The sequence below is a fragment of the Corvus brachyrhynchos genome, unplaced genomic scaffold (genome assembly GCF_000691975.1).
Source record: "Corvus brachyrhynchos isolate BGI_N302 unplaced genomic scaffold, ASM69197v1 scaffold203, whole genome shotgun sequence".
In the NCBI taxonomy this organism is placed as follows: Eukaryota; Metazoa; Chordata; class Aves; order Passeriformes; family Corvidae; genus Corvus; species Corvus brachyrhynchos.
The window spans coordinates 1,349,915-1,377,869 of NW_008237408.1; the positions used below are offsets into that span (position 1 = coordinate 1,349,915).

General features: G+C 44.4%; 1 protein-coding gene and 1 long non-coding RNA gene across 13 annotated transcripts in view; one reads left to right on the forward strand and one right to left on the reverse strand.

Moving 5' to 3' along the window:
• Positions 1-27,955, reverse strand: part of HMBOX1 (homeobox containing 1) — a 110,925-nt gene that overhangs the window by 36,713 nt on the left and 46,257 nt on the right. For 11 of the 12 annotated variants that reach the window (XM_017730851.1, XM_017730855.1, XM_017730850.1 and 8 more), the window contains exons 3-5: positions 16,116-16,595; positions 13,958-14,043; positions 5,515-5,625 (exon numbers count right to left, since the gene is read on the reverse strand). In XM_017730851.1, coding sequence (XP_017586340.1) covers positions 5,515-5,625; positions 13,958-14,043; positions 16,116-16,595 — 677 coding nt within the window. The remainder of the gene's footprint in view (positions 1-5,514; positions 5,626-13,957; positions 14,044-16,115; positions 16,596-27,955) is intronic. The other variant, XM_017730857.1, reaches the window with a different exon arrangement.
• LOC108445876 lies at positions 564-23,202 on the forward strand. The gene is made up of 3 exons (XR_001860905.1): positions 564-630; positions 2,421-2,423; positions 23,155-23,202. It is a non-coding gene; the product is annotated as an uncharacterized LOC108445876 (long non-coding RNA).

A 27,955-nucleotide genomic window follows, 5' to 3' on the forward strand; every position in this document is an offset into this window, starting at 1 on the left:
ATGCCTCACATCAAGGTAAGAGATGCAGAGTCCTTCCATTAAATTTGCCCGAGATTTTTCAGACAAAGGTTGAAAAAAATTCTGCACTGAAAGCATAAATTTTCTGCTGCTGCTACAGGTATGTTCACGTACTGAATATAATACACTTTTTTTTTGTTTTAGTAGCCTTCCTAGATCAATTTACCCATTTCTCTTTTCTATGGGGTAACATCAATATCAGCAGCAGATAAGAGAGGAATATGCTGAGAATTACAAGCAAGTACCCCCGCACAGCAAGAGAGGAGCATCTGAATGCATAAAGAGGCCCAAAATAGGCTTGGATGGAAGTGTGGAAAAAAGGGCACAGGGGATGCCCTTCCAGTGCCTAAAGGGGATCCAGGAGAGCTGGAGAGGGACTTGGAACAAGGGACGGAAGGACACGACACAGGGAATGGCTTCCCCCTGCTAGAGGGCAGGGATGGATGGGATATTGGGAAGGAATTCTTCCCTGTGAGGGTGAGGAGGCCCTGGCACAGGGTGCCCAGAGAAGCTGTAGCTGCCCCTGGATCCCTGGAAGTGTCCAAGGCCAGGTTGGACAGGGCTTGGAGCAGCCTGGGATAGTGGGAGGTGTCCCTGCCCGTGGCTGGGGGGGTGGAATGAGACGACTTTGAACCAAATTTACCATTTATGATACACACATTTGATAAGGAACCTATGGAGCTTTTCCTCATCCTCCTCTTTTCAGTGAGCACCTGGGGATCCCATTTATTCTGCTCTTCCAACATTCCACCACAGTCTTCTTGCCACCCAGCTCCACGTCTTTATAACTTAGCAAGTTACATCCTAGACACCAGTTCAGATTCTTTTTATAAACCCCTCAAACAGCTTCTAAGGAGAAGTGAAACTTCTCTCCTGAGCAGACAGAGTGGAGAAAACACAGTATGAGGTTTTCAGTGTCTGCATCAAACAGCAAGACACCTCTGAGGGGTGTAGAGGTGAGCCGCCTGGGAAGAACTCCTTTCACTCACAGAAATGAAAGGAGACATCTCTCACTCCCTGGCAGTGCTCAGCACCTTTTCCTACAGCACTGGGTTTTCTCTGTGAATTTTTTGTGTGACTGAGGATGCTGTGGGCGGGTTTGGGGGTGAGGAGGCAGGAGTGGTGCTCTCCAGCTGGAATGCAGCTCTCTCTACGTTCAAAATTGCTCCTGGCCAAGGCCTGCACATCCCAGGCACCATCCTGAAGGAAGGGAGTTGCTCTAAGAGCATCCCATGCACTTGCTACTCCTCATCCCAGGGCTCAGGCAGGCCCTGCCGTGGAATGGTCACAGAAAGCCTCAGGCCATCTCCCAGCTCCAAAAAACCATTTCCTGGCAAGTTTTCATTTGCAGCAAGTACCTATTGTACATTATCCCAATAAGAACAGATGCCTCACTGTATTTTTAGCCAGGCTGACCCCAGATCACACAATAAACACCTCTCGGTCAGAGCGAGCTGGGCTGGATTGAAATCAGCAGCAGCACAAGGTTCCCTACAGAGCCCATGGCTTGAAAAGGAGCAGAGCAGGGACTGTTTGCTCTGCAGCTCTGTGGAACAGCACATCACATCACCATCATCATCACATCACCCACCAACCATCCCTTCCCAGTGCAAACCTCGTGGGACAGCCAGCCCCTGATTTTTGGTTGGCTTTTCTTTCACAGCTAAACAAGAACCGCTATGAAAATAACAAAAGAGATGCTACATCTTGATAATAACAACTCCCTTTCATTCTCTTTTGTTCAAGGAGGAAGAGCCCATGGTTCTCTCCAAGGTGACCACAGCTGCCTTCCTATTAGAGAAGTGTGGCAGAAATAAATACCCAGCCTAAATGGAAGCAGTCTGTATCCATCTGTAACTTTAACACATCATTTCAAGGTGCCAACTTCAGTTTGCACTACGCAGAGGCAAGAGACAAGCTGAAGTTATTCCATAACAAACTTCCCACATTGCCCAAGACCCAGTGCCAGGGAAACTAATCAGGTTAACAACTACCAATGTAAAAAAAGAAAAAAAAAAAATTACTATTTATTTAAAACCTATGGGCTCTGAAAAAAAAAAAATCAGAACATTGGAGGATTTACCTATTGCCAAAATAGCTCTCAGTCGTCCACAAAACACAGGACAGACAAGTGGTGCCTGTGTGAAAAAAGCTCCATCTAAATGAAAAGCATCCCTATTAATTGGATTAAAGACCTTTTAAACACCAGCATTTAGCATTGACTTCTTCCCTCCAACAAAAAAGCTGCCTTTGACCCTAACTGGCAACTCCTTCCAGAAAAATTTACAATCAGTAGTACAGTGGAATTCACAGCATTGCTATTAACTCTGACATCACTCCTACCAAGAAAACGTTGATTAAGACATTTTTTTGAGCAAGATTATTGCATACAGTAGGACAAGTGGGTGGTTTTTTTTCCTGTTCCATGAGACTTCATGTCTCCTTTGCAACGTTCCAGGCTGGTGCTGTCTGAACACCCACCACCAAGGATAGGAGAAACGCAGAAACTGCCCATGCAAACCAGCAATCAAAGCCAGGCAAACAACAAACAGCATATTCAGGAGCTCAAATCCAGCTGGGAAAGAATGGAAGGGATGGAATTGCTGAGTCTCTGCCATGTAGGACCAGCATCTGAACACCAGCAATGCCCTAAAACTGCCCTGAAGTTCCCCAGCACCAAGTCCTTTGGCTGGCAGATGCAGCACTGCTTGTGGATGATTTAAAGCATTACACAGCACATTTAAAAAAAGAAAAATAAAATCTCTTTTCATGTATTTTTAAGTCATCATTTGCCTGTATAAGCACAGTAAAATACAAGCCCTGCTGTGAGGACCTGAAGGCAAGGCAGGGATGTCACCCACAGGGAAGGGTCTCACCTGTATCCAGGAGATGGGAAAGGGAGATAAGAGGTGAATTCTACAAACTGGAGGAGCCAAGGGAAGGTCTGCCACGAGATCTCCAGTCCTTTCCATACAAACTATTCCCCCTTCACAGTTTATAAACCATTATATCTGCTCTCCTAGTTCTTCAAAATGGTTTCAATTTTAAGTTTTCTTTCCACTACTACTTAAATTCAGACAAAAAATGGATTTATTGTGAAGATCCAGTTTTTCAAGATAAGGAATTATAGAAATTGGGGAACTAATAGTTCCCAAAAGCCTCACTTTGCCCACTGATAACTCAAACCTGCAGGTCCTTCTGCACAGAGAGCTGACTCTACCACTCAAAGGATTGAGATTTCCCTCCCAGAAGCTGGAATTGGAAAAATGGGATGTATGAGAACAGAAAGCCAAATGCCACCTCTTAGTAAGCGAGCAACTAGAAAAAAACCCACGGCAGTCATTTCATCTCTCAAGATTCTTCCAAGGAGGACAATCTTTCCCACCCTAGAGAGAGTACAGAGGTGGCATCGCTTCTCTGGGAACAAGGGACAAAGCTCCACTGATTTCCTCATTTTCTGGCTCTAAGGAGGACAGCAGAACAGCTACTCTGTCTCCTAATCATAGGATACTGTCAGCAGTATCCAAAACTTCAGCTCCAGGTTGGTTTTGTAACAGGGATTTAAATCCAGGATTCTCTGGACAAGGCTGGTACCTCCCTTTACACAATTGTTCATAGCCACGTTAATTATTCTTGGCTACCTGGTTGGACCTGCAATAGAATAGATGGCAATAATTCAAAGCAGTGGATTATCCTACAATGAATAAATAAATAACAGCCCCATTTTCCTCAGGTAGATTTTTCCCAACAGCAACAGGAAAACTGAAGGTTCCTCCCTCTACCTCAGCCTCTAAAAAGAAATCAAACGCTATCTGGTTCTAAAAGGAATTTAAGTGCATCCAAACAGTCCCTTGGCTTAGGCAGAGGAAACTATTTGCCTTTTACACTCCTTGAAAACACTGCTTAAGATCTCTTTTTGGGAATAAGGTTACACTCAGACAACCACTCTTCAAGGAGTTTTTCTACGTCTAAAGCAAAGCAGAGTTAACGTCGATTCATTTCAATTTCAGCCACAACCTTCACTGTGGAAAGTCTTCCTGCCTTAGACACCTCTCAAGAGCAAAAGGACAAAGGAGATGGGAGCTCATGGATATGGGGAAAAAAGAAGGTAAAGAGGAAGAAGTAAAGATTTTAGAGCTAAGTTGAACAAGGGTTCTGTTACCAGCAGAAAATACTATTTCCTAAACAGCTTCATGTGATACTGGAAATAAAGAATGCAAGGCTGGGAAAAATCCACACAACAGGTTTCATCTGGAGAGGGTTTTGGTGGTTTTTACATCTTCCAAAAACGCTCTACATTCTCCAGTACTTTGGAGGCAACACCTTCCATCAAAGGGAAATGTCTGGGAGTTACTTTGTAGGATAAAACCTGAGCCTTTCCAAGGGCTGACACTGGATGTTGTACCTACAAATTCTGCTGACCCTCAGTACCACAATTCCAGTCAGTGCAAAAATCAAGGCTTCCTGGCACTTTTATTCTTTAAAACAACTTTCAGAAAAAGAAGCATCAACATCTTAAGATGCTTAACAGAAAAAACAGGCTCAGCTCTCCCTCTGAACCCGCCCAGCTTAAATCTGAATTATTCTCAGGCCAACCGTCAGCTGGAGCCTCTTGATTTTCAGCTTCCACACAGAGCAGAAGTTTTGAGGCTCTGTTTCTACTGGAATTTTTCTTAATAGAATTCTGGATATTGAAGCCAAGTTCACATTAGAGAGCCTGAGTTTTAAATTCCTTAAAACAATTACACAGTTAATTTAATAAAGCCATTGTTTAAAGGAAATTAAAGGTAAATATTTTGATCTTTACAATAAAACTGTTAAAAGGGAAAAATAAAAACTATGGTCAAACAAAATCTATGGAGAAGAACAATGCAAGGAAATTAATTCAACTGTGATTTTGAAGATTGCTGGTTAGTTAAAGATAATGAGGAGCTTTACTTCTGTGTTTGTATTCAAGATCTATTTTGAGATTTGGAGAAGCAGGTGGGATTTGAAAGACACATCTCCAGTTTATCACTGGAACTATCAACATCCCATCCAGGAGCTTGAGATCCAACCCAAACCCTGATCTGAAGATCCTCTCTGCCAAACTGTGTGGGGTTTTTGCTGCAACTTTGTATCACACAGTCATTATTAATGGTTTCTGTTTGTTCATTCTGAAGAGCCTCAGCTTCTATTTCACATTAACTCACTACAGCTTCACTGGCTGCTTCTGATCCCAGATTTAGTGAGTGGTGGGAGGGCAGGGATCTGTGGCTGAGGAGCTGGACAGACAGCCATGGATGAGGCAGCTCTGGATGAGGCAGCTCTGCATCATTTGCTGCAAAGCAAAAAGCAGATTTGTTCCTACCCTCCTAAAAATTAACCTGGTCAGAGGGAGATCCTCTGGAGTACCCCAGACCTACAAGTGAATTATCAGTGCTAATAAACAACAGTGACAAAAGGCTTCCATTCCATAAATAAACAGCAGGAGATGTTTGGGCTGCATTTGTTTACCAGGATTTGTCTTCTCAAGCTGGTACCATCTGTAAAATGCCCTTTTCTTTTGTTCACTCAGGTCCGACCCCTGCTGCAACAGCCAATGGGAGATCCGGCTCTGACTGATACCTGTGAAAAACCAGAACAGAACAAAAACAAAGAGAAAGAGAAAAGTTCTTCTTTACCAAACATTTTAAAGTGGTTTATCTACTGATAAAAGGTGGTGTCTTACAAAGCCCAGGAAGTTGTGATGCTTCAATCCCAGAAAAAGCAGAGTTGAAGCTTCCCTGCCCCATCCCCAGCTGCCTGAATTTCGCCCTGGGGTTATGCTCAACCTCACTCAATGCACACCCTGGAATCTGCACCATCAACCCCCAGGCAAAGAGGGTAAAAACTGGGAAGCCAAAGCTATCACTGACTTGAATTGTCCACAACTTCCGTGATCCCTAAACTTCTTCATCTGTGAAATGGGAACAAGTCCCTTCCCCACTATTATATATAAATAATGATTGTTAGGAAATCCTAATCAATGCTTGAATAAGAAGGGAGATAAAGACAGAAACCAGTTTGTATGATATAGATCAAATGAGCCCAGAAATGGAGCAAACCAACTGTCAGCAGCTGTAACAACAGCCAGAAAACAAACCAGAAGGGGCAGCTGTCTGTCAGCAAAGCAGGAACCAAGCTCGAGGTACTCAGGCATGATTAGGGACAAAAGATTTTTCAAATGTTTTTAAAGCAAGACTTCTAAGAAAACAGTAAAAAGAGCAAAAAAATCCTAGAAGTTAATTCAGTTATTTCCAAAGCGTGACAGGGAATGAAGGATCAATGCAGGAAGGGGAAGAAGTGATCAGCAGAGGAACCAAATAAAACAAGAGGCTTAGAAGTGCACGAAGAGGTGAGCCACAGGTTCATCAGAAAACACAAAAAAGGCAGAGTTGGCTGAGTAACTGAAGAAGTACTTCAGAACTCCCCGTGCTTTCCACAAGGCCCTTCAGCCATCAGAACAGGTTAACAACATCCAAACTCCCCTGAGCAGTGAAATTTTAGGAGGTGCTCCAAGTACCAATAAACTGCCGACACCACCTGTGCCACCACCTGCCCGGTGATATCACCCAGGCAGGTAGAGGCTGGCTTGCACACAGAACCCAAACTGCCTCCCCCCTCTAGAGATGCATCGAGGTTTTATAAGCTCTCATAATCATATGTAACTCAGGAGAAACAGCCCCCTGTAGTTTTACCACTTCTAATGTGGGGGTTTATTATGCTTTTTGTTGTGTGTTGATGGTAGTTAAGTTCAGAACGTCTCAACTTGACCCTCAAGTACCATATTCAGGCGGGTTTATTCCAACCAGATTTTTAAAATCACAGGGTTTATACTCTTAATTGTTCTTCCTCAAACAGAATTCTGGAGGCTATGAAGTTTTAATTGTCCTGGGGGAAAGGGATGGGTGTGTTTTGTTTCGGATATAGGAGCTCACTGCTGTTCAACAGAGCCGTGCCCACCAACAGACCCTGATTTTCCCAAAACCCATTCCCAGAGATTGCCTTGCCCTCAACTGACAGAGTTCAGGAACAGCTGGGGCAGCCAAGAGCTGCCTACCCCCAGGGCCCACAGTGGGATCTAAAACTGAGTTTATACTACTGGGGAAGTGGAATTATTCAACCAACCACAGTCCTGAGACCCTGCCAAGTTTACATCAAGGAGCTGTGGAAGCACACATGTTAGTACCAAAAGAAGGCAGTCTAAGTTGGTAACACTCTCTGGCCCAAAACAAGGCTCCAGTGTAGTTGAAATCCTGCCACATCTGTATGCCTGATCACCAGTGAAACACCAAGTTTTGAAAATTTGCAGCTCTTGACCTATTATTATGATTTATAAAAGCCAATTCTTGTCCTCTGCTGTGGGACACAAAGGTTTGTGTCTCACTGCTTCTGGCTGCCCTGCTCCCATTAATTAATCACTGGGTAACAGCTCCAGTCATTTACTTGTTTACTACGGTCCACTTACACTTATTGCACGGAATTAGAGTGTGTTGAGTGTTTGGATAACAACCTAAGATACAAGCACAAAGCACTGATGGATAAAAACTATAAAGAGAGATTAAATGTCTGCCATGAGTGGAAAACACAAATTCTGCTCAAGAGGTTGCCTGACACTGTCACACGTGGCACAGATGTGACCACTCCAGACAATCTGCTCGAGGCAAGGCACAGCAGCAGGAGCCAAAAGACTCAAGCTGGGTCTTGCCATGTCCACTTTCAGGGAATCATAGAAAAATCTGAGTTGGAAAAGACCTTTAAAGGTCATCTAGTCCAACCCTCCCTGCAATGAGCCGGGACATCTTCAACTGGATCATGTTTTTTAGACTTCTGCTCAACCTGACCTTGAATGTTTCCAGGGATGGGGCAGCCACCCCATCTGACCAACCTCTGCCAGTATTTTACCATCTTCATCATAAAAAGCTTCTTTCCACAAATTATGCACTGTCCCAACGTCCTGAACTGCATCAAAGTTCTCCCAAACAGAGCTGGATCTGCGTTGGGATCCTTTTGTGGCTGCCATTTAACCACAGTAGCTGGGCCTCTGACTCACTGCAAGTCCTCACAGCTCATAAAGCTGCTTCTGCAAGATGTTTTTAAGGCATAAAATTTATCTGCACCTCAGCAAGGTTTAGAGGCCCCAAAACTATATCCCAACAGCTCGACCAACCCCAGGTCACATGCAAAGACTTTCAGAAGAACTCTCCAGGATCTCCAAGATCCCAGTGCAGTGGGATCCAAACCCATCCTTCACTCCTTTTAATACAAAACGCAAACCCCCCCCAAGTGGGTTTCACACAGCTGACTCACAGGACAGTGGCCACCAGGACCCTCCTGTCACGTTGTCTCTAATCACACAGCCTTACGGAATTGCAGTGGCAGGAAAAAAGAAATCATCCTGCTGCCAGAAGCAGATTAATGAAATAAGTTCTCTGGGGTAGTGAAAATCCAGCTGTGCTGAGGAAATTCACTCTCCAGATGAAGCAGGAACCTCACGGAGGGCTGTGGTGCTCCGGGCTCAGCATTAGCAGGGCCAGGAACACACCTGGTTACAGACACCACCAGTTTTCTCACAGAAAAAAATGAAGAGAAGTGGTATCCACAAAGGATTGTTGCAGTTCAGCTGCTGACTCCTTGTGTCACACAACACTCCTTCCCACAGCAGGTCACACTTCCCAGAGATAAACAAAACAAGAGGCAACAGTCTGTGCTCACTTCCCTGGCTGGCCCTGCTGTCTCCTACACAACTGATTCGAGGAGAGAGTTTCCCTTCCAAATACATAAAATAAATGGCAAAATACATCATCAAGAGCAGGCCACTGCTATGTGCAGCTCAAATCTGCTCATAACCCTCAACTCTGCTATTCATCAAGTCTTTGGGAACTGGCTTTCACCTTCACAGATAGATTTGTTCAGCAGCTCTGCTTTGCATGTCTTTAATGTTTCTTTCAGGAGAGGTTTTCAGAAGCACCTGGAATACGTCAGACCTGGAGAAGAAAGTAACTGACTGTGTTTTAATTCTTCACTTTGTAAGCAAAGTCCCAGATTCAGAGAACAAGTGCTTGCAAAGGACATCTATCAATTTAGGAGATTAGCAAAGCTTGTTTACAGAAAACCTGCAAAGATCAAAATCACAGAAAAACAGATCTTCCTCTGTGTTGTGATGAGTATAACAAAAAAAAAAAAAAAAAACAGGAAGGAAAATGTTTCTCAGAATGCAGTTTCATGCCATTTCAGATAATCAGTAACTCAGGAGTTTTCTGAATTCCCTTCACAATGGAACTAGTTAAGTTTCACTGTGTATTGGCGTTTGCTCAGGATCCCTGTGTGTGGGTTCCAAACGTTTGGGGATTCTCTTTGTTCCAGCAGTGCTCCAAGGCTGCCCTCCACTGCACGTGTGTTTAGCACAATCTAAAGCCAAGTCCTGGAGATCTCCTATCAATTAAGGCAGAGACAGCAGGACAGGGCTGGGTTGTACAAGCAGAATAATTGGGAAGGTTACCAGAACTGCACCCTGGAAAGCTCTATGTGCATTTAAAAACAACCAGAAAAATGACTTCTGCATTTTACTGCTCATGGGGTTTGGGTTTTTTAAAATGGTGGTTTGGTTTTTACATTATTGAGAATTGAGAAAACTGAATCCAAACTTCTGCTCTGTAACCTCAGGAGAATAAGGGCTGGGTTTTTCTACTCCTTCACTCCCTATGTGTAAAAAACAGCAAAGGTAATATTTCCAAACCTCGCAGAGGCATCATCCATCAAACCACTTTAGCTCATCTGCAGAGGGCTCATCCCAGTGCTCTCCTCCCTCTCTCCTTTACTGTAGAACAGAAAGACATCAGCTCCTGAAAACACTTCCCGCACCCTCCATCTAACTTTGGAAGCTCAAACAGCATCTCTGAGAAAAGTTTACATTGCTCTCTTCATCCTTTGCCTTCTGACCACAACCTCGTGCCCAGGTACGATTCTCGTGGCAATTCAAGCCAACTGCAGCACGCGACTCCAAATTATGTTTGATAAAAATTTGGCAGCTCACCTGCCCCACGTGGGGCTGAACGCCCACCCCTGAGCAGACTGCAGGGATGTTAAAAGGAGCTCCAAACACCAAGGCAGGAAATTTCGCAGGAACTATTATTAGCTCCTGTTTATACTGTCATTTTTCTTATCAGTAGGAGATTATTTATACAGAGCCCAACCCAAGTGCTTCTTGTTTATCTTATTACAGACACCATTAAAAAAGTTTCTATAAAAAGCAGCTCCTGTTTTTAGGACCAGCACTAGTAAGTGTTATGCTAAATTTTTGCTTCTTATCAATCATTCCCTTATTTTCAAGGGAAATTTTTATTCATTATTAAATTCAATTTAATACCCCTGTTACTATTTTCCAACCTGCCCTGTCCTCTCCATACACCAGGCAGCCCTGTAGGGTATCTTCCAGGTTTAATTTTTCCTGTCAGATTCATTATCTAAATGACTGTTAAAGTTTCTGGTAATTTTACAAGGATTAAGAGAGCCTCAACACTTTTCTACTGCAACAGCTGACTTTAACCTTCAGCTCTGTGCTCCCCTCTCCTGCATCCTCCCTCTCCATCACTTCCCTTGTGCTACAGCAGGAAAAACAAGAGGAAAAGCTGTTTACTGATGCAGAGCTGCTCTGTAGAACTGTGGCTGGTGTAGGAATGTGGATTCTGTGAGTGCTTTGCAGTGTTAGAATTAAGACGGGGAAAAGGAGAAATGTTTCTGAATGGAAGTGTAGTTTGAAGAATTAGCAAAATAAGGTAAAAAGGAGGTTTCAAGGGGTCACAGTTGCAGCAGAGGTTTCTGATCAAGGGCAGAACATGGCAAGTTACAGAATGGGGATAAATAAGGTCATAAGGACTGGGGAAACACAGAATTTTTTAGAATACTAAAGACAATTGGTAGAGGTTGAAAGGAAAAGTTGCCAACAGAGGCAGCCAAGCCAAGCCACCCTCCTGGACAGAGCCAGCCATAAATTTTTCATTTCTTTCTTGCCTCTTCCCAGGGCAGAAGGGATGAAGACTAAAAGCTAATTTTTCTAATTTTCTCTTGTATAAGTAACTTTTTACAGAAAATCTTTTATCAGTAAGACTAAGCCTGTAAATCCTGAGCTGATGCCATTGGGCACCAAACTATACAAATTGGTTTTTTACTGAACCAGAAGTGGTTCCCAGGCATTCCTTGGGAGTCTCTTCCCCAGCTGAAAGGGACATTGGAGATACCTAAGAATACTCAAGTCAGCCAGCACTCATCAGGCCTGAGACAGCTCTGGAAGGGAGAGCCCTGGGACACTCTGCTCCAGATCTCTGTCCTGAGCTATTTCAGTCACTCCTCACCACTCCCTGCTCCTGAGAGGAAGCTGATGTGTCTCCCTGCTATAGCTGAGCACAATCTTTAGTCCAGTGCCTCCAAACATCTCTTTGAGATTTACTATTTCTCTCAGATAAGCCCTAACTATGGACTTAGCAGGGGCACATGCTACACAACGCCGGGGGTTTATTTAAAATGAATCAGCCCCCACCAAACACAGGAAGGATGACAAAGATGCAAAGATCTACTGGTTTCCCATGGATTTGGCTTGAGAACAAGATAATACCACAGTGCCTTCAGCTCAGCCCTCGTTCTGTCCCACTGACTGCCTCAAGTGACACCCTGCAGTATTTCTCTGGTGCCTCTGTGAGCACACTGTGGATCCCCCTCGTGTTACGCAGGAGGGTTCCGTGGGAAGGGTGTGAAATTCAGTCAACCATGCCTGAAGTGGATGGCTGGCATCATTTACTCACAGGAGGAAACAATGAGAGCTCCCAAAGGCTAAATGCCAACTTAATGCCAACTGAAATCCAAGAGAACAGGCTCAGGATGGAAGGAGTGAAAGGATCAGGTGTGAAGGGACTGGTCTTGCCTTTGCAGGGTTATCAAACACATGCACCAAGACACCCAGTTAATTATAATTAGATCCATTCCTTTCACTGATACACTTGGATCTGGTGTGGTGATTCTGATTCATTGACCCCACATGTGGCAGTCCCACGGACCAAAAAAAAACCAAACATTGGCTCCTTTTGGAAAGACTCTTTTTGTGCAATTTTCCCCTCTGTGCAGTACTGCTCTTGCAAGGGAAGCCAGCCTGACTTGCTGGGTGCTACACAGAGGTTAATTCAGAGCTGGGTTCTTCCAGGGCTATACTCAGGCAAGGAATGAACAAAAGTAGGAGAGTGACCCACCAGCTACCAAAATTTTAGGGTTCAGGTACAATTTAAGTGATTAGACTTATTCTTTAATTTTTAAAGTATTAGTGCTATCATCTGATAAGGCAAATAACATCCCTTACATTTATACAAATTGTTAATCTCTGTGGTTTTCCAGATGAAACTGAAACCAGGGAAGGACAAGTCATTTTGCCCAGGATCACAGAAGAGCTGGAGACATGGAAGGAATTCCTGTCTCCATGGCTGAAGCACCAGTTTTTGCTTGCTCACCTCAACTGCTGCCATGTCTGCAAACCCAGAGCTCCCAGAGAGGTGGGTTCTTGCGACATTCCAAATCCTGGAAATATCATTAAAGAACAACTTCCCTCCTACTCATTTGGCATTCCCAGACATCAGGGAACCTTAAAAACTATCTATTTCAAGATCTTTATCCAAGTTTGGGTTAAAAAATTAACAAACTTTAAATGTGTAACGTGGGATTGAGCTTTCTGGGATTTATCATCAAGTCTTCATCCTACAAGAAGGGCTGGAGTGAATCCAGGGAAGGGAACAGCACTGGGGAAGGGGCTGGAGCACCAGGAATGGCTGAGGGAGCTGGGAAAGGGGCTCAGCCTGGAGCAAAGGAGACTCGGGGGACCCTGTGGCTCTGCACAACTCCCTGACAGGGAACAAGGGACAGGATGAGTGGAAACAGCCTCAAGCTGCACCAGGGCAGGTTCACTTTGGATATTGGGAACAATTTCTTCATTAAAAGGTTGTCCAGCCCTGGCACAGCTGCCCAGGGCAGTGGTGGAATCCCCATCCCTGGAGGGATTGAAAAGCCGTGTGGATGTGGCACCTGGGGACATGGGTCAGTGGTGGCCTTGGGGGAATGGTCTTAGAGGGCTTCTCCAGTCAAGAGGATTCTGAGCATACCACGAGCTCTGCTGTTCCAGGCAAGGCCTGTGTGCCTGGAAGGGAGAAATGACAACATCCCACCCCCCCATGGAGGAGCAGCAGGACTTTGTTACCCTCTGTGTAAAGCTCTGGGAAAACACCCAGGGAAGAAGTGGCACCACTGCAGTGAGTTCACCTGTCTGGATGTGACCTGTCAGAGCAGAGGCCACCCAGAACCACTGCTCCTTCCAGGTAAAATCCCAGCTGGTCTGCTCATCCCTCAACCTCCCTTCAGATTTTCATTAATCATGGTTCAAAGGATGGACAAAACTTCCAACTCTCATAGTCCAACTCCTGGCTGCAGTGGTACCAGCTATAGCTGTGTCTCCTGACTATTCATATACTTTTTAATATATAAGTACACATTATCTCTCTCTCTCTCCATACCCAGAGATGCAGATACATATCTATTTGCCACACTCAACAAACAATTTAAGAATTAAGGAAAACTGTTCTTATTTTAAGATAAGAACTTCAGGCTTTATTATAATGCTGTAAAATAAAATCTGCCAGCACAAGCCACAGGAAAAAAAAAAAAAGGAAATAAAAAAAAGAAAAAGTGATTCACTGGGGAAGTTCCATGATGTGCAGGACAATGGGTCTTAAATCAAAGGCATACATTATCATGACTAAGCTGACAGATCTGCACTGCAATGCAGAAAGCCAAGTGATATTCCAACATCTGCACCGTGCTCAGACAGGCAGTTTAGACACAGAGATTCCCAAAATGAGGAAAGGACTCCCCAAGCTCTTACCTGTTACCTGTGCAACAACTGCTTGGGAAATTCTCCGGTTGGCGAGGAAGGCTTTGATTTCCTCCTTTATCACACTGCTGTCCCTCCTACCAAAATAAAGAAACAACAGGACACACAAAAAGAGGGACGGACCAAAGTGCACCTGGAAGACGGAAAATGCCTTTATTTCCTCTCTTTAGGGGACAAGGAGTGGGGAAGGCTGGCATTAAAACAGCCCAAGTGCCTCAGCGCTGGACACTTCTTTTACCAAGTGTCACGTTTGATCAAAGCACCGTAACAGGAGAATGGATGACTCATGTCCCATATAATTCATATTAGGTGCAGCACTGCCATATGGAATGTACAAAGTTTCATTACACAGGGATGAATAAATCTCTCATACCAGCATAAAAACCTCACTCATAAAAATGAGGCAGAAAAATAAAAAATAAGGATAGCAGGGGCTGCATGGTTAGTTACCCAAATGAATATGCATACACCAACCTCCTCCAGCATTCCAAGGAAAAGATCTGAAATTTTGCAGCCTCTGTCCCCACACCCCTACTTTAGTCCCCTACTTAGTCCAGAACTTGCACTGAATGAATGAACTGAGATCTTTGTATGATTTTTACAAGGTCGGTACAGGGAGTTCAGAAAGGGCTAAAACTGTGCTAAAGAGCAAATAAACTGGAGGTTGCACAGGTACAGTGATATGCAGCAAATTTCAACTGCAATGAACACACACTTTCCCCTCCTCTTCCTCTCTCCCTGCCTGAGAAGGGCAGGCAATTAAAACCAGCCTTTATTAGGCTTCATGGGATATTTCCCTCCCTCTTCTCCCCTCCTGCCCCAGACACACTGAAGGCAGACTCAAGTTTGCCAATGTAAATGCAGAATGAATTCTGTGCTGTGGCTTCATTATATTTCTGTACCCAACACTCATCTTCCATATGCCTGCAAATAAAAGTAATTTCAGTTTAAATAAGCCCTAAAAGCATTACCTGAGACTCACTGCACAGGAACCCAAACCTCAGCCATGGGAACTTGGCACTCTGCTGTACTCACCCCCTTCCTGCACGATTCCATCATCTGCAGCCGACAGCAAATGAAGTTGATCGGCTTTTCTCACTGCTCATCTCTAATCCTCTCCCCCCAAAGCCACATCTTTCCCTGAAATCTCCAAACTACTTCCAACACATTTCCATCCTGGAGCTTATGGACCCCAGCCCTCTCATAGGTACGTCACGAATGTTGCAATGTTGGAGGGGCAAAAAGAATAAATTCCAACATCATGACCATAACTGTTTTGAGACATTTGGCCTTTCCTCTTATTTCTTTCTGCTCTCAAAGCCCACTGACTCCAACTTTCATCCTCAGGAGTATAATCCCCTCCTTTCATCTTTGCCATAATGCTGAAAAGGAAGCTGCTAAAAGTAAAGGAAGGTCAGGCCTGAAAAAAAACCCCACCCAACTGGCTCTCACTGAAAACTTCTGCTTCTTCTTTGTTATTTGCATTTTCCTGCTCCACTCTGCAAATCCCTGCCACAAACTACGAACAGACAACATGCATCCTCTGCAGATCCCACTGGAAAGCACTGACCAATCCAAGCTGGATTCCCTACTCTCCCTCTATATGGAAGGAATTACAGCAAGTATGAAATAGTGGAGGAGGAGTCATGTGAATCGACACTTGATCATAATCCTGAATAAAAGCAGGGTGGAAAATGAGTGCTCTAACATCAATCCCAATGTTTGGTACAGCATGGGAAAAACTATTTCAACAGTCAGACTGTGGGACACCCACAGAGGGTCAGGGGCTGCCTCCACAAGGCAGGTGAGAGGTTCTAGGATGGTGACCACTGGGGAACTGGCAGGAACAACTGTCTGAAGCAGCTCCTGCTCTCCTGATAATCTTCAAATCCTCATGGAATGGTGTGGGTTGGAAGGGACCTTTCAGTTCATTAGTCCAAAACTACTGCAATAAGTAGGGGTATCTTCAACTAGATCAGGCTGCTCAGAGACCTTGAATGTTTCCAGGGATGGGGCATCCACCACCTCCCTGGACAACCTGTGCCAGCGTTTTACCACCCTACAATCCCTATTTGAGCAGTCCACCAACACACCCATTACTGCTGAGCCACTTCTCACCTCCAAACTTTTGACAGAGACTTTCACTCACCTCATCAGCTCCTCCACTTTGTCGTCGATGTCCAAGTCCTCCTCGGAAGCCTCGAAGCTGTAGGACCTCTGGGCCAGGCTGTTGGCCAGGGGGTAGCGGGTGGGTGACATCTTCCCGTTGAAGGCAGACAACCTCTCGTTACTCTCCCTCCCGTTCTGATTCGTAGTGCAAGGCTGTGGGGAGGTGTCGTAACTGTTGCTCGGGGATGGGGACATCCCGGAGTGCTGGGTCTGTGTGGAAGCCGTGGCCGTCGAGGAAGACGCCGGGACGTTGTTGGTGCTGTTGGTGTAGGAGCCACCTCCGTAGCCAGACCTTCTCCCGAATTTGTCGCTATGCTCTTGGTCGAGACGGTCCAAGGTCTCCAGGGCGTGCAGGATCTCATGCCTGGTCATTCCCGTGCGTCTCAGGCGCTGCAGGAGGTCGATCTGCTCTATGGTGAATCTTGGCTCGTCCGTGTAGTGAGACATGGTTTCCAGCAGGCTGGAAACGAGGGGAAACACAAAATACTTCAGTTCAATAGTTCTACGTGGCACATGGAAAGTACTTTATATGCTTGAAAGATAATTTTGGTGCAATTTTAAGACACACACATGACAGATCCGAAATCCACCTTCAAACTGCCTCAGCCGGACACCTGCCATGAGTGCCAATCTCACTGCACAGCAGAAGGGTTTATTTTCCTTGGAGTGCTCCAACAGCCTTTTGGCCCTCTCCTGACATTCCCAACACCTGACCCAGCCCTGCAGTTTGTGCCCTTTTGCTTTTGATAAACCGCTGCTACAGAGACTGTGGCTGCTCAGTAATTAAGGCTGCAACTTGATTCCAGACAAAATTTTGCCCAGTGTTAAGTACCCACCAGACAGAAATCTCAGATTTCTGTGCTGGCCACAGATCTGATTTTTTCTGGACAAGTTTTAACCAGCTATGACATGAGATTTATCAATCTCAACTCTTTCAAATCTTAACTACAAAGAGTTCGAGTTGCCCTAACTTTTGTTGCTACCTTGAAAAAAAAGGAGATAAAAACACACCTAGCGGAAATTCTAGTGGCCTGTAGGACCCAAGCTGATTTGACTGAAGTTGGATTTCTGAAGTGAGGAACTTTTGAACCTGGAATGTTGTCACAGATTGCCTGCCCTGACAAGGAAAGTGCAGCACATCCAATTACTCCTGAGCTTTCATTTAAAGAAATAAGTCTTCACCCTTTTCCCCTCCAAGAACTGGCTCCTCAGGTAACTCGATCACTGTGGTGGCTCAACAAAAGCATTTTTAACTCCTAAACTTCCCAAGGTGCCACAACAATGAACATTATTTGCTGCAAAGCCCAGAAGTGGAACTGAAAAGAATCACAGTATGCTCCCCTTAATCGCTCTTCTTTCCTAAGTCTCCTGGCTACAGATCCAAATGTCACACAAACAACAAGATCTCCTCCTTCAGAACTCTCGATCTTGAGAAGAAGGGATGGCAGATGGAGGGCAGGCAGAACTTGGCAAGCAGAATACGGCATTTTCCATCCTTCTCGGGAATCTTCTCGTGAGTCAAGGGTTTATTACCATTCCTGCAGGAGAGCAGGGTGAAGAGATCACTCAAACTCCAGGAGACATGACAGAGCTGATGTACAATCCCTACGAGCCAGAGCAAATCACAGCTGAGGGAAAGTCAAGGAAGAATTCCAAGGACCCTGTGAAAGCCAGGAGAGGGATGATGGCTGTCAGGCTGAGAGACCCTTCAGGGACAGGGCTGCCTATTCCTCCCCACAAGCTTTGAGGATGACTCCTCATGTCCATTTTTGCCCTGGCACAGAGAAGCTCCCAACAGGAGTCATGGGATGACTCGAAGTCCGTAGCTGGGGCTGAAGAACAACACTGAGAACTGGCTTGTTGGAGAGGAGCTGGAGCAGAGCTGTAAAGACAAACCCAGGATGCACAAATCCACGGAAATGGCATTTGCAGCCTGGAAAATACAGAAATGAGAAGAAAGTCCCATCTTTGCCCTCATCAAGCAACTACTGAGCCCCCTTCATTGTTTTGTCGGAGAAGGAAGCAGGAGGACAATGCAAGGGGATGACTCCCATCCAAGAAAATGCCTGTGTGAGAAGACAGACATTCTACATCCACATCACAGCTTCAGCCCAACGGGAATGTGCTGTCCTCTGGACAACTGATTACTGGAAATGTCCAGGCCATTTTATATTTTCCAAGACAAACACCCAGACTGTTGAACCACAGGAGGGCACGGCAGGCAATGCAGCAGTCAACCTGCAACTGACTGGAATTGTAAAAACCACGATTTGGAAGTGGCATCCCAGCCTGAGACCTTCAGAGCTTGACAGGGAGCATTTGGAAACAGACGCTGTGTTCTAGGTTTGGCCTCTGGGGGAGGCAGGGCTGCTCCATCCTTCTCTCCCAGCTTCGGGAGAAGTGTCACCCGGACTTACTGACTCATCACAGACAGCTCCAAGCAGCACAGTTTTCAAATAGAAAATCCCTTTAAACATCTGGCCTTGAAGTGGTTTTCACTGGATATGCCAGCTCACCTTTCCTCAGGGAAACACCTGGTTGGGGCATTTCTTACCTTGTATTTCTAATGTCACCATTTCCTGGATCATTCATCTGTCAATACCAACTTTCATGTGCTCAAGTTCTTCGTTTGAACTGAAGAACTTAATGAGCCAGAGCCTTCAACCAGAATTACCTCCACTCAAAATTCCTACTTTACAGACTCTTCAAGATTTAATACTAAAACATACTTTAAATTATTTAATCTTCCATTTATCACAGACACAAAACCCCAGAACTTTTGTCCTTGTAGCCCCGTGAACTAAAAAACTCCCATCTGACAAAAACAAGACTTTCCAGATGGCTTCAAAAATGTCAAGCAACACAGAACTCATTTCACAAACTCATGGAATTACAGAATGGTTTGGATTGGAAGGGGCTGTAAAATCATTTAGTTCCACCCCTGCCATGGGCAGGGACATCTTCCATATCCCAGGGTGCTCCAAACCCCATCCAGCCTGGCCTTGGACACTTCCAGGGATCCAGGGGCAGCTACAGCTTCTCTGGGCAACCTGTGCCAGGGCCCTCACACCTCCTGCAGCAGTTGGTAGCCATGGCCAGTGATTCCCTTTAAAATTTGGGTGTCATTCCTAATTTGTCTGAAGTACCAGGGCTCAGCTCCTGCATCTGGGTGCCCAGGCCAAATTAATCTCCTTTAGTGAATTACACGTAATGATTTGGTGAATCGTAAGTGTCCTTTGGTGAATTACAGCAATGAAGTGCAGAGTTCTCAGATGCAGGGCCAAGGGTTGACCTCTGGTCACTTGTGGCCGTATGAGGGAAGAGCTCCAGCCTCAATCTGTCCCACTTTGATACAGCTGAGCTTGTGCAGGAATTTCAATTCACAGGGATGCAAAGGCTGCTGGGCAAGGCCACCCTCTGCCCCTGGAATAAGATGTTCAGTGATTTCCAACTTGTATTCTAGGGTCCTGCTCATCAGTAGACTTAGAAGCCTTGCAGGAAGTAATGGAAGAGCAGCAAACCTACTGTCAAATTAACTCCATGATACTGTGCTTGACACAACCACTGGAAAAATGTGGGCAATTTGAAAAAAAAACCAAACTAAAATCAATGATCTGCCTGTCTGTCCATGCAAAGTATTCTTACAGGCCTCCAACCCTTTTAAGGCAACTTCTGGGTAATTTTTTCAACACTTAAGAGGTAAGAACACCAAAATTAGAGCATCTCCCTGCTGGTCTCACTAATGTCATACAGAGATGTCCAAACTGCCTTGTTTATACTTATATACTCAGCTTATATTGCACTGACACATCTCATTGGTCTTCTTGACCTGGAACTCCTGTTCCCATCTTCACATGCTTTTCTGCACAACCATAAGATCTAGAAATAATGCTCCTGAGGGACCTTTACGTATTGAAAACAACTGCAGGAACTCGGAATTTTCCATTAAAACCCCAAAACAAATATTGCAAAACGTGGTATTATTGAACATGTTCCAACATTGCCAACTATCTACAACTTTTTAATGAGTAACTACAGCAAGCATTATTTCGAACTGTTACTCGAGCAGGGCTTCAGTTATTTTCCCTTCTTAAAATATTTTAATAAACTTACCCTGTTTAAAGATCAATTTACAAAGCAGTTAAGTAAATCAGCCATTTTAGAATCACCCTAATTTCATTCACCTCATTAATGAGTGGATATTCTCCACCACTTCATCCCCCCCACACTGCAGTAAGAGCCTCTTATCCTCCTGCACTCCTCTGACTACCTGTAATTCAATTTGCTTCCCCCTCTTTTTCCTTGTGAAATACAATCAACTGCAAAAGTAGCAAGAAGTAAAATAAGACAGAGACAAGCAGAATGATTGCGGGGGCACAGGAGAAAATCAAGATGGAAAATACTTTTCCTGAGAACACGGACCGTGGACTGACTCTGCTGTAGGCAAACTTTGCTGCCTGTGTAGCAAAATATCCTCTACATCCCATGCTTTATCTGCTATCAGTTAGCAAAACTCTCACCAGTGCCAGTGGGCTGTCAAATTTCCTTGGGGAGACACCCAAAAAAAGAGAAGTAACCAAGGGAGAAGAGCTGTGCATTTTTCTCCCTGAAATTTTGCAAGCAAAACCTCTGCAAAGTTCTAATTAAGCTCAAAACTAGAAGTCACCAATTTTTTAACAACTAAATCTTGCCCTTAAAACAAAGTTTCTTTAGGTCCTGACAGGAAAAAAATAAGGAGCCTGAAGTATCAAACTTATTTACATTCCTTAAACTAAGTTCCCCCAAAAAGATGGTCCTAGTCTACCATTCTAAAGCATTAAACCTTCATGCTCATCTTTCATGTCTCATCCAAAAGCAACCTGAGGTACCTGAATCTCAGACTGAAGGCAGAACTCTAAGGAGGTAAGTAAAAAGGAATTTATTTTCCCTCCCAAACCCACAGATATAAAACATCCAGCAGGTCCCAACCAGCCCAATGCAGCACCACTCCTCCCCTTCTAAAGGGACTTTGTGGAGTGGAGGCTGTTCAGGGGCAGAACTGCTCCCACCAGCATTGCCTTTCCTGCTCATACGACCAAGGCTTATTTAACCTCTTTTTTTAATGAATTTCACCCTTTGGATGTGGGGTTCCCTCCCCAGTTTGACAGTCCTGATCTCCAGTGGGATTATGTGGCCAGAGTGTTCTCTTCCCTTATTTTCCTGCATTGCATAGAGAAAAGTAAGAAAAAACACATCAAGGGTTTCTCACCTACTCTCACAGCCCAAGCCCACGCTGATACAAGAATCATTTACCCAGCACTTAACTTTCTAGGTGATGGAACACAGCAGAATAATCCCATAAAAACAGCTACGAGCTAAGTCCATGTCCAATTGAACTCGCAGAAGTTCAAAGCAATTCAATTACCCATTTGGGAATAAGGCCAGACACCAGCCTTAACACCTCTAACACTTGAGAAAATGGCTCTGGACTCTTTAATGATCACAAGAAATCATTTTTTCCACTCTTCTACTCACTGTAGATGAGTACGAAGCATTCTAGCATCACTGAGGAGATGCTCTTCTACAGAGATCCTTCTCCAATTCCCATTAAAATTCACTGCTTTATCTAATAAGCAAAGCTCAAGACTTAGAAAACCAGTTGTGCTTTTTTATGTAAGACCTATACTTGATATAATCTGCATAATATGGATGTGGGCAAGAGCCAAAGTGTTCGGAACAGGATCCTAAGTCTGGTAATTGGTTTAAGAATGATTCTGATCAAGTCCCATCAACTGAGGCGAACAGGATGGGGAGAGATGCCAACATTTACCCTTTTCTGACATGTGGCACGGGGTAGGATCCCCCTGCACTGCACTGTCCTGCTCACAGGGACATCCAGGATTTGTCATCTCATTTATTACAGCACCAGCAATTTTTGCAACATCACAGGCACCTCCTTGGTGTCACTCAATGCCATCTCACCATTTAAATGGAAGAGCAAAATCACGACGTAAATTGTGGCTTTCCAGCTGATATCGGTTCTTCCACAGTACACAGCTAAAAAATCACTTTCTACAACTCGTTAACTAAACCAGAGTTTTAACTATCACAGTCTAACAGCTTGAACTCCTTAACCTGCCAGATTTTTCCTGTGTGTCTGTGCAGACAGTACTGGTGAGAACTGCAGCCCGAACAGCTGTGGAGGTGGATGTCCTCCCGATACTAAAAGCGGGCATTAAGGATGGCATTGCTATTTCCAAAGCAATGTAATTTGTTTATCACCCAGTCTGATACTCAACCACCTAATTCACATGAAGTACTGCTCCGGATGCTTCCTACGAGAACCAGTGACTACAAAGAAACTCCACTTCCAGCTGCCCACTCTCAATTTTTTAACCCTGTTGTAGGTTATGCAAGATTGTTTCTCTCTCCACACATATTTATGAGATCCAAGGACCAAACATAGTTTCATTCAGTCCCTCCTTTTCTACACAGCATCTCAGGCTGGTTTGGGTTGGAAGGGACCTTAAAGGTCATCTGCCATGGGCAGGGATGGCACTGAGAGATGACGTTGATCACGGCCCCATCCAACCCTTTACCCATCCCAAAGGATGCAGCTTCCATCTTCGTTTTTACAAGATGCTCAAAAGAAAGGGCTTTCACTGAGCTACAGCTGTTCCAAAAACAGAGCACTGACATATCACAAAATAAATCCCAGAATCACAGATTATTCTGAGTTGGAAAGGACCCACAAGGATCATCAAGCCCAGAGGCAAAGACTGTGACCCTTCCAGGGCAGCTCTAAGGCACTGCTGGAAGAGAATTGGGGCATTTAGGGCATAACAGTACAGAGTCTTCTGAAATTCAAGCTTCGGCCTTTTCTCACTGAACAAGTGAATTTCCTTTAATTCAGAGGGTGGTGGAGCCCTGCCATAGGTTTGTCAGAGAATCTGTGGCTGCCCCATCCCTGGAAGTGTCCAAGGCCAGGCTGGACAGGGCTTGGAGCAACCTGGGACAGTGAGTGGCATCCCTGCCATTAGAATGAGATGATCTTTAAGGTTCTTTGCAACCCAAACCATTGTGTGATTCGATGATTCACAGCAATATAAATATTTCAGAACCACTGAAAACTTTGCACCATATTAAGCAAAGCTGCCTTCAAACCAGGAGCTGATGCTGTGAATTCTGGGGCGTAACAGAGGATTAAGGATCTGACTCATCACTTATGCTCATCAGTTGCAACTCCAGTATTTTCAGAGGAGTTGCACCAGTTTTCAAGAGAGAGAGAGAAAAAACCTCAGGCCTGAAGTGCTCATCATGTCAACGAACACAGAGCCATCCTCATCCATACGTTTGCATAATTATCTCCTGCAGTTGCATCTCTGGGTTCTGATTTTCAAAAGAAGGCCTCCACTACCATTCATCCTGATTCACAAACAAAATGTAATTCTTCTAATGACTGCTCTCATCCCAGGGAAATGAGAGCCTCGTGCTGCAGCAAGGAGGGAAATCAGGCTCCGAGCTGAGCCACGGAGGCTCAGCGTCACCGGCTCTGTTTAGGGATGCAAAACAGCGGCTCTGGAATGCAGAGCTCTGCCACACGCCTTCGATCAAAATGGGGACAATTAATAAGAGCAGCCTGAAACTTCTGAAAATAAATCCGGCGTAATCAAATACTCACCGCTACACAAATTAGAGGAGGCAAGCTGAGAGCAGAATATCAACACATCGTTTCTTCAGGAGGCTTCAAGTTTCTCAGCTGGTTAAAGAGCCCCAAACCCCGACTCACTATTCTACACAAGCTGTTCTTCCACTTATTCTCTGAAATTCTCTGCTGATAAAATGATTTTACTGGATGCTGGCAGTGAGCAAACCCAGCAGTTTTGCCACTCGGGTGAGTAACTTAACTCTGCTTTACATCTCTGGGAAAGAGAGAGAGAACTTGAGATTGATCTTACAAGGCAAAAATATAATATAAATGGCAATTATTGTCATAATCCAAGTCTTACAAAAGGGACTGACCTCTGACTAAGCACAGGGCTGGCAGCCAGATACTTCTGAATTCTACTCAAGGCACACACTGATTCACACTGACACCTTATCTGTCTAACCCTAACCTTCCCTACTTCCAAAATCTCGGTTTCCTGCTATTATTGCAATTCTACAGCAACAAGCCAGGAATTCAAACTCTGAGCCTGGATTCAAGGGCAGAATGAGGGACCAGAAGGACTAACAAACAGAGAGAAAAGCTGTAGTGGCAGCTGAGCGCTGAACCAGGGCCCAAAGCCCAAACCTGTGCCAAGAGCAAGGAGGAGCTCTTGGATTTGAGAGCCAAAGACTAAACTTTGGATATATAAGCTCTGTAACAGCTCCCAAAGCAGGACTCGTGTGCTTTACTTACAGTAAATCTTATGAACACACTGAAATAGTGTAATCCATGTGAAGAAACAGAGTCATTAAAAAAGTCATCAATAAAACTGAGACATAGGCCTGCCGTAGACACCAGACTGGCTCATCCCTGGAAGTGTTCCAGGCCAGGCTGGATGGGGCTCGGAGAAACCTGGGATTATAGGAACGTGTCCCTGCCCATGGCAGGGGGTGGAACTGGATGAGCTTTAAGGTCCCTTCCAACCCAAACCCAAAACACTCTGGGATTCTATGATAATTCATAATTTTTAGCTGGCAAGACTACAGGGTATAGTGCTGTCTTCTGCCTCCCCTATTTAATATCAAAATTTGACCAATCCTTTATTAAAATCAAGGCAGAATCTCAGAACTCTTCTCCACTAATTCTGCCACCTGGGGTATCAAAATACTGGAATCACAAGATCCCTGTCAGGCAGGGAAGTAACACTACACTAATTTTTGTGACCAGGAGCTCCCAGAGAAGGGCTGGACTTTGGACAAGTCCAAATGACTTGTTCAAAGTCACACAGGAATTTTGCAAGAAGGCAGAACAAGAGCCTGGCCAAACTCTTGAGCGTTTTCTCACCACACATACAAGGTCCATCTATAGCATCAGACATGACAAGGTGTAGGACAATTCTCAAGCGAAGCCATCACCAGGATTTCCACCACCTCTTCCACACATGAAGAAAAGGAGACATTCTGAAGTATTTCAGGCACCTTCTTCACTCTCCTTCAGGATCTATCACCAGCACTAACAACCAAAACACTTCCTCAAAAGAGAAATTTGTTACTTCAGAAAACTAAAATCCAAACCCTGTTTTTCCAGCAAACTGCTGAATACCCCTGTTTTTGTGCTTAACTACAAAGCAAATTATTTTCCACTAGAAAAACAGTTTGCAAGTGTAGTTTTACTGGCACAGCCTTAGTGAAGACAGAGATTATACTTGGAGAACTCAGGAATAGATAACAGTGTCTTCTTGAAGAAAATAAATCATAATAGCAAAAACCATGGGCTTCTGGTCACTGCTGCTTCCACACTGGAGTTTTATTTTAGTTAAAAGCATTTCAGAAAGAAATGAATATCCTAATTAATGCTCTTAAAGCAACAACCATCTCTTTGTGTAACCCAGATCCGAACTAGGGAAATTTCCTGCATGACAGACAAGACCCAGTCTACATTCCACACTGCCAAGGCCACCACTAACCCATGTCCCCAAGTGTCACATCCACACAGCTTTTAAATCCCTCCAGGGATGGGAATCCACCACTGCCCTGGGCAGCTGTGCCAAACCCTTTTGAGGAAAAAAACTCTTCCATTCAACAAGATTTTTTCTTTAGGTCACTTCAGCTGTGAAATCATGAATTAACTCCTCATCCTGGTTTATCCTGAAGTAAAACCAAGGGCTCAGGCAGGGCATTGTTTCAGTTAAAGAAGCTAAAAAAGCCAACTGAATAATCCGAGTCACCCACTATTTACATGATACCTTGTCACCGAAGACAAAAAGAGAAAATCAGCTGAGTTTTCTGTTGCCTGAGTTTAATTAACCTGCTTTGTGTCGCATTTCAAGGACACTGGACAAGTACAGCTCAGCCTGTGGTGATTTTCTAAGCCACTGTAACTCCAGTGCCTGCTCTTCAGTCTGTGCTGACTTGGTAGAGTTCACACTCCTCTTCTTTTCTTCCTGTTGTTTTCCCTAAATGATGACAAGGCTTCAATCCAGTTCTTTTCCATCTGCATTACTCACCCTGATTTTCTTTTACTCACTCCCCAGACAGCCCTGTCACTGCTGGCAGTTAAATTCATAAGCACGGGCCTGAGAATTCAGGTAAACTTGAAGTGACGACAGTGAAACTGCCTGGTTCTGTCAGAAATCATATTTTGAGGGATGTAAAACTCATAGCTCACTATTAACACACCATAATTAATCAATATGGACTGTGAAGCACAAGTAATTGCTCCCATATTTATGGGGAGCCCAACAGAGATAAACCTGTGTCAGCTACAGGACTTCGTTTTAGATAAATTCTTAATTCCTGAGGTCAAGATCAAGAGTTCTGTGTTTACACCGTGCCTCAAACTCCTCTCCAGCACTGACTCTCATCCTAGTAAGGGCAAAAATGAGGCAGCGATATGATAACTGCAGCCAGGTCACTCCTACTCTTACGAGTAACCCAACTACTCTCTTACCATGGCAGTTTCACAACTGTTCAATCTTAATCACTATTTACATTCAAAAATGTACATTCAAATTTAAAAAAAATTTTAAGGCTCCATTTTCTTCTTTCTCTTTCACAATCCATTCACCCTTTTCAAAAGATACCTATGGTTTAATCTGTAAACTTTCTATCTAAATGGGTCATCTTGGCCCATTTCCTCTAATTTAATACTCTCTAATCCCCTCCAAATAGCTTCCCCCCATTTTTTCCCTCAGTCAAAAATTATTCACCTCTACTTCTACTGCATCTTCCATGACCATATTAACTGCACATACACTGGAATAAATCAAGGAAGCTGCTACTGCTGTGCTGGGATGTGGCAGCAGAAAACTGCACAGGGACAGAACATGACCGAAATCGAGCTAAAAACCAAGAAATTCAAGCTATGCAATTCCCAGTTTGGAAATTTCTGGCAAAAGCCTGATACAAAGCTGTGAGATATCCTTGCACTCACTCAAAACACAGAGGAGCTCTGAGGTCACCCAGCAAACTCTGAATTACAGGGATAACAAAGATGCCCAGGGTGACATGGCCCTACCTCCAGACTTCTCTCCTGCTGTGAATTAGATCTTTAAAATTTCAAGTGGTGGTTTTAATACTGAAATCCAACATACTTCCAGCTAAAAGGAAGACGAGGAGGTGGCTCCAGGGACTGCCAGCAAGTAGGAAACCACTAGTTTTGAACAGAACACGAAGCCACCAGCAATAGAAAATAACTAATTAATGGCTTTTTGAAATCCATTGGAGTTTGGTTTCCAACACTAAATCCCTGGCAGTCATTATTCTTTGCTGTGACTCCCTCTACAGAAGGCTGTGACTGCACTGCCACTTGCACTATGAACGTCCAAGGATAAATCTTCATCCTTGAAATAATCCATGTGGGAAAATGTGATTCATTCACAGCAGCCCAGCTCCTTGCTACCTATGCTGCAGAAAGGGTTCTTCTTTCCAGCTCAGCCTGAGAGAAGGAACAATCTGAAGTCAAGAGGTCAAAGTATCCCAGGAATGTGATTGCCAGGGGATGAATATTTGGTTGTGTCTGTAACAGGGATATTGGGAATAGCGATACAGGACTGGCCAGTGGGAGATGAGTGACAGCACAGCGCAGGTCAAGCCCTTCCTTTCAGCCTGACAAGCTCCAAAATTTGAATTCAATTGCTTATTTATTGAAGAAACAGCATGGAAACCAATTAAATTGAAGATATATGACAAAAG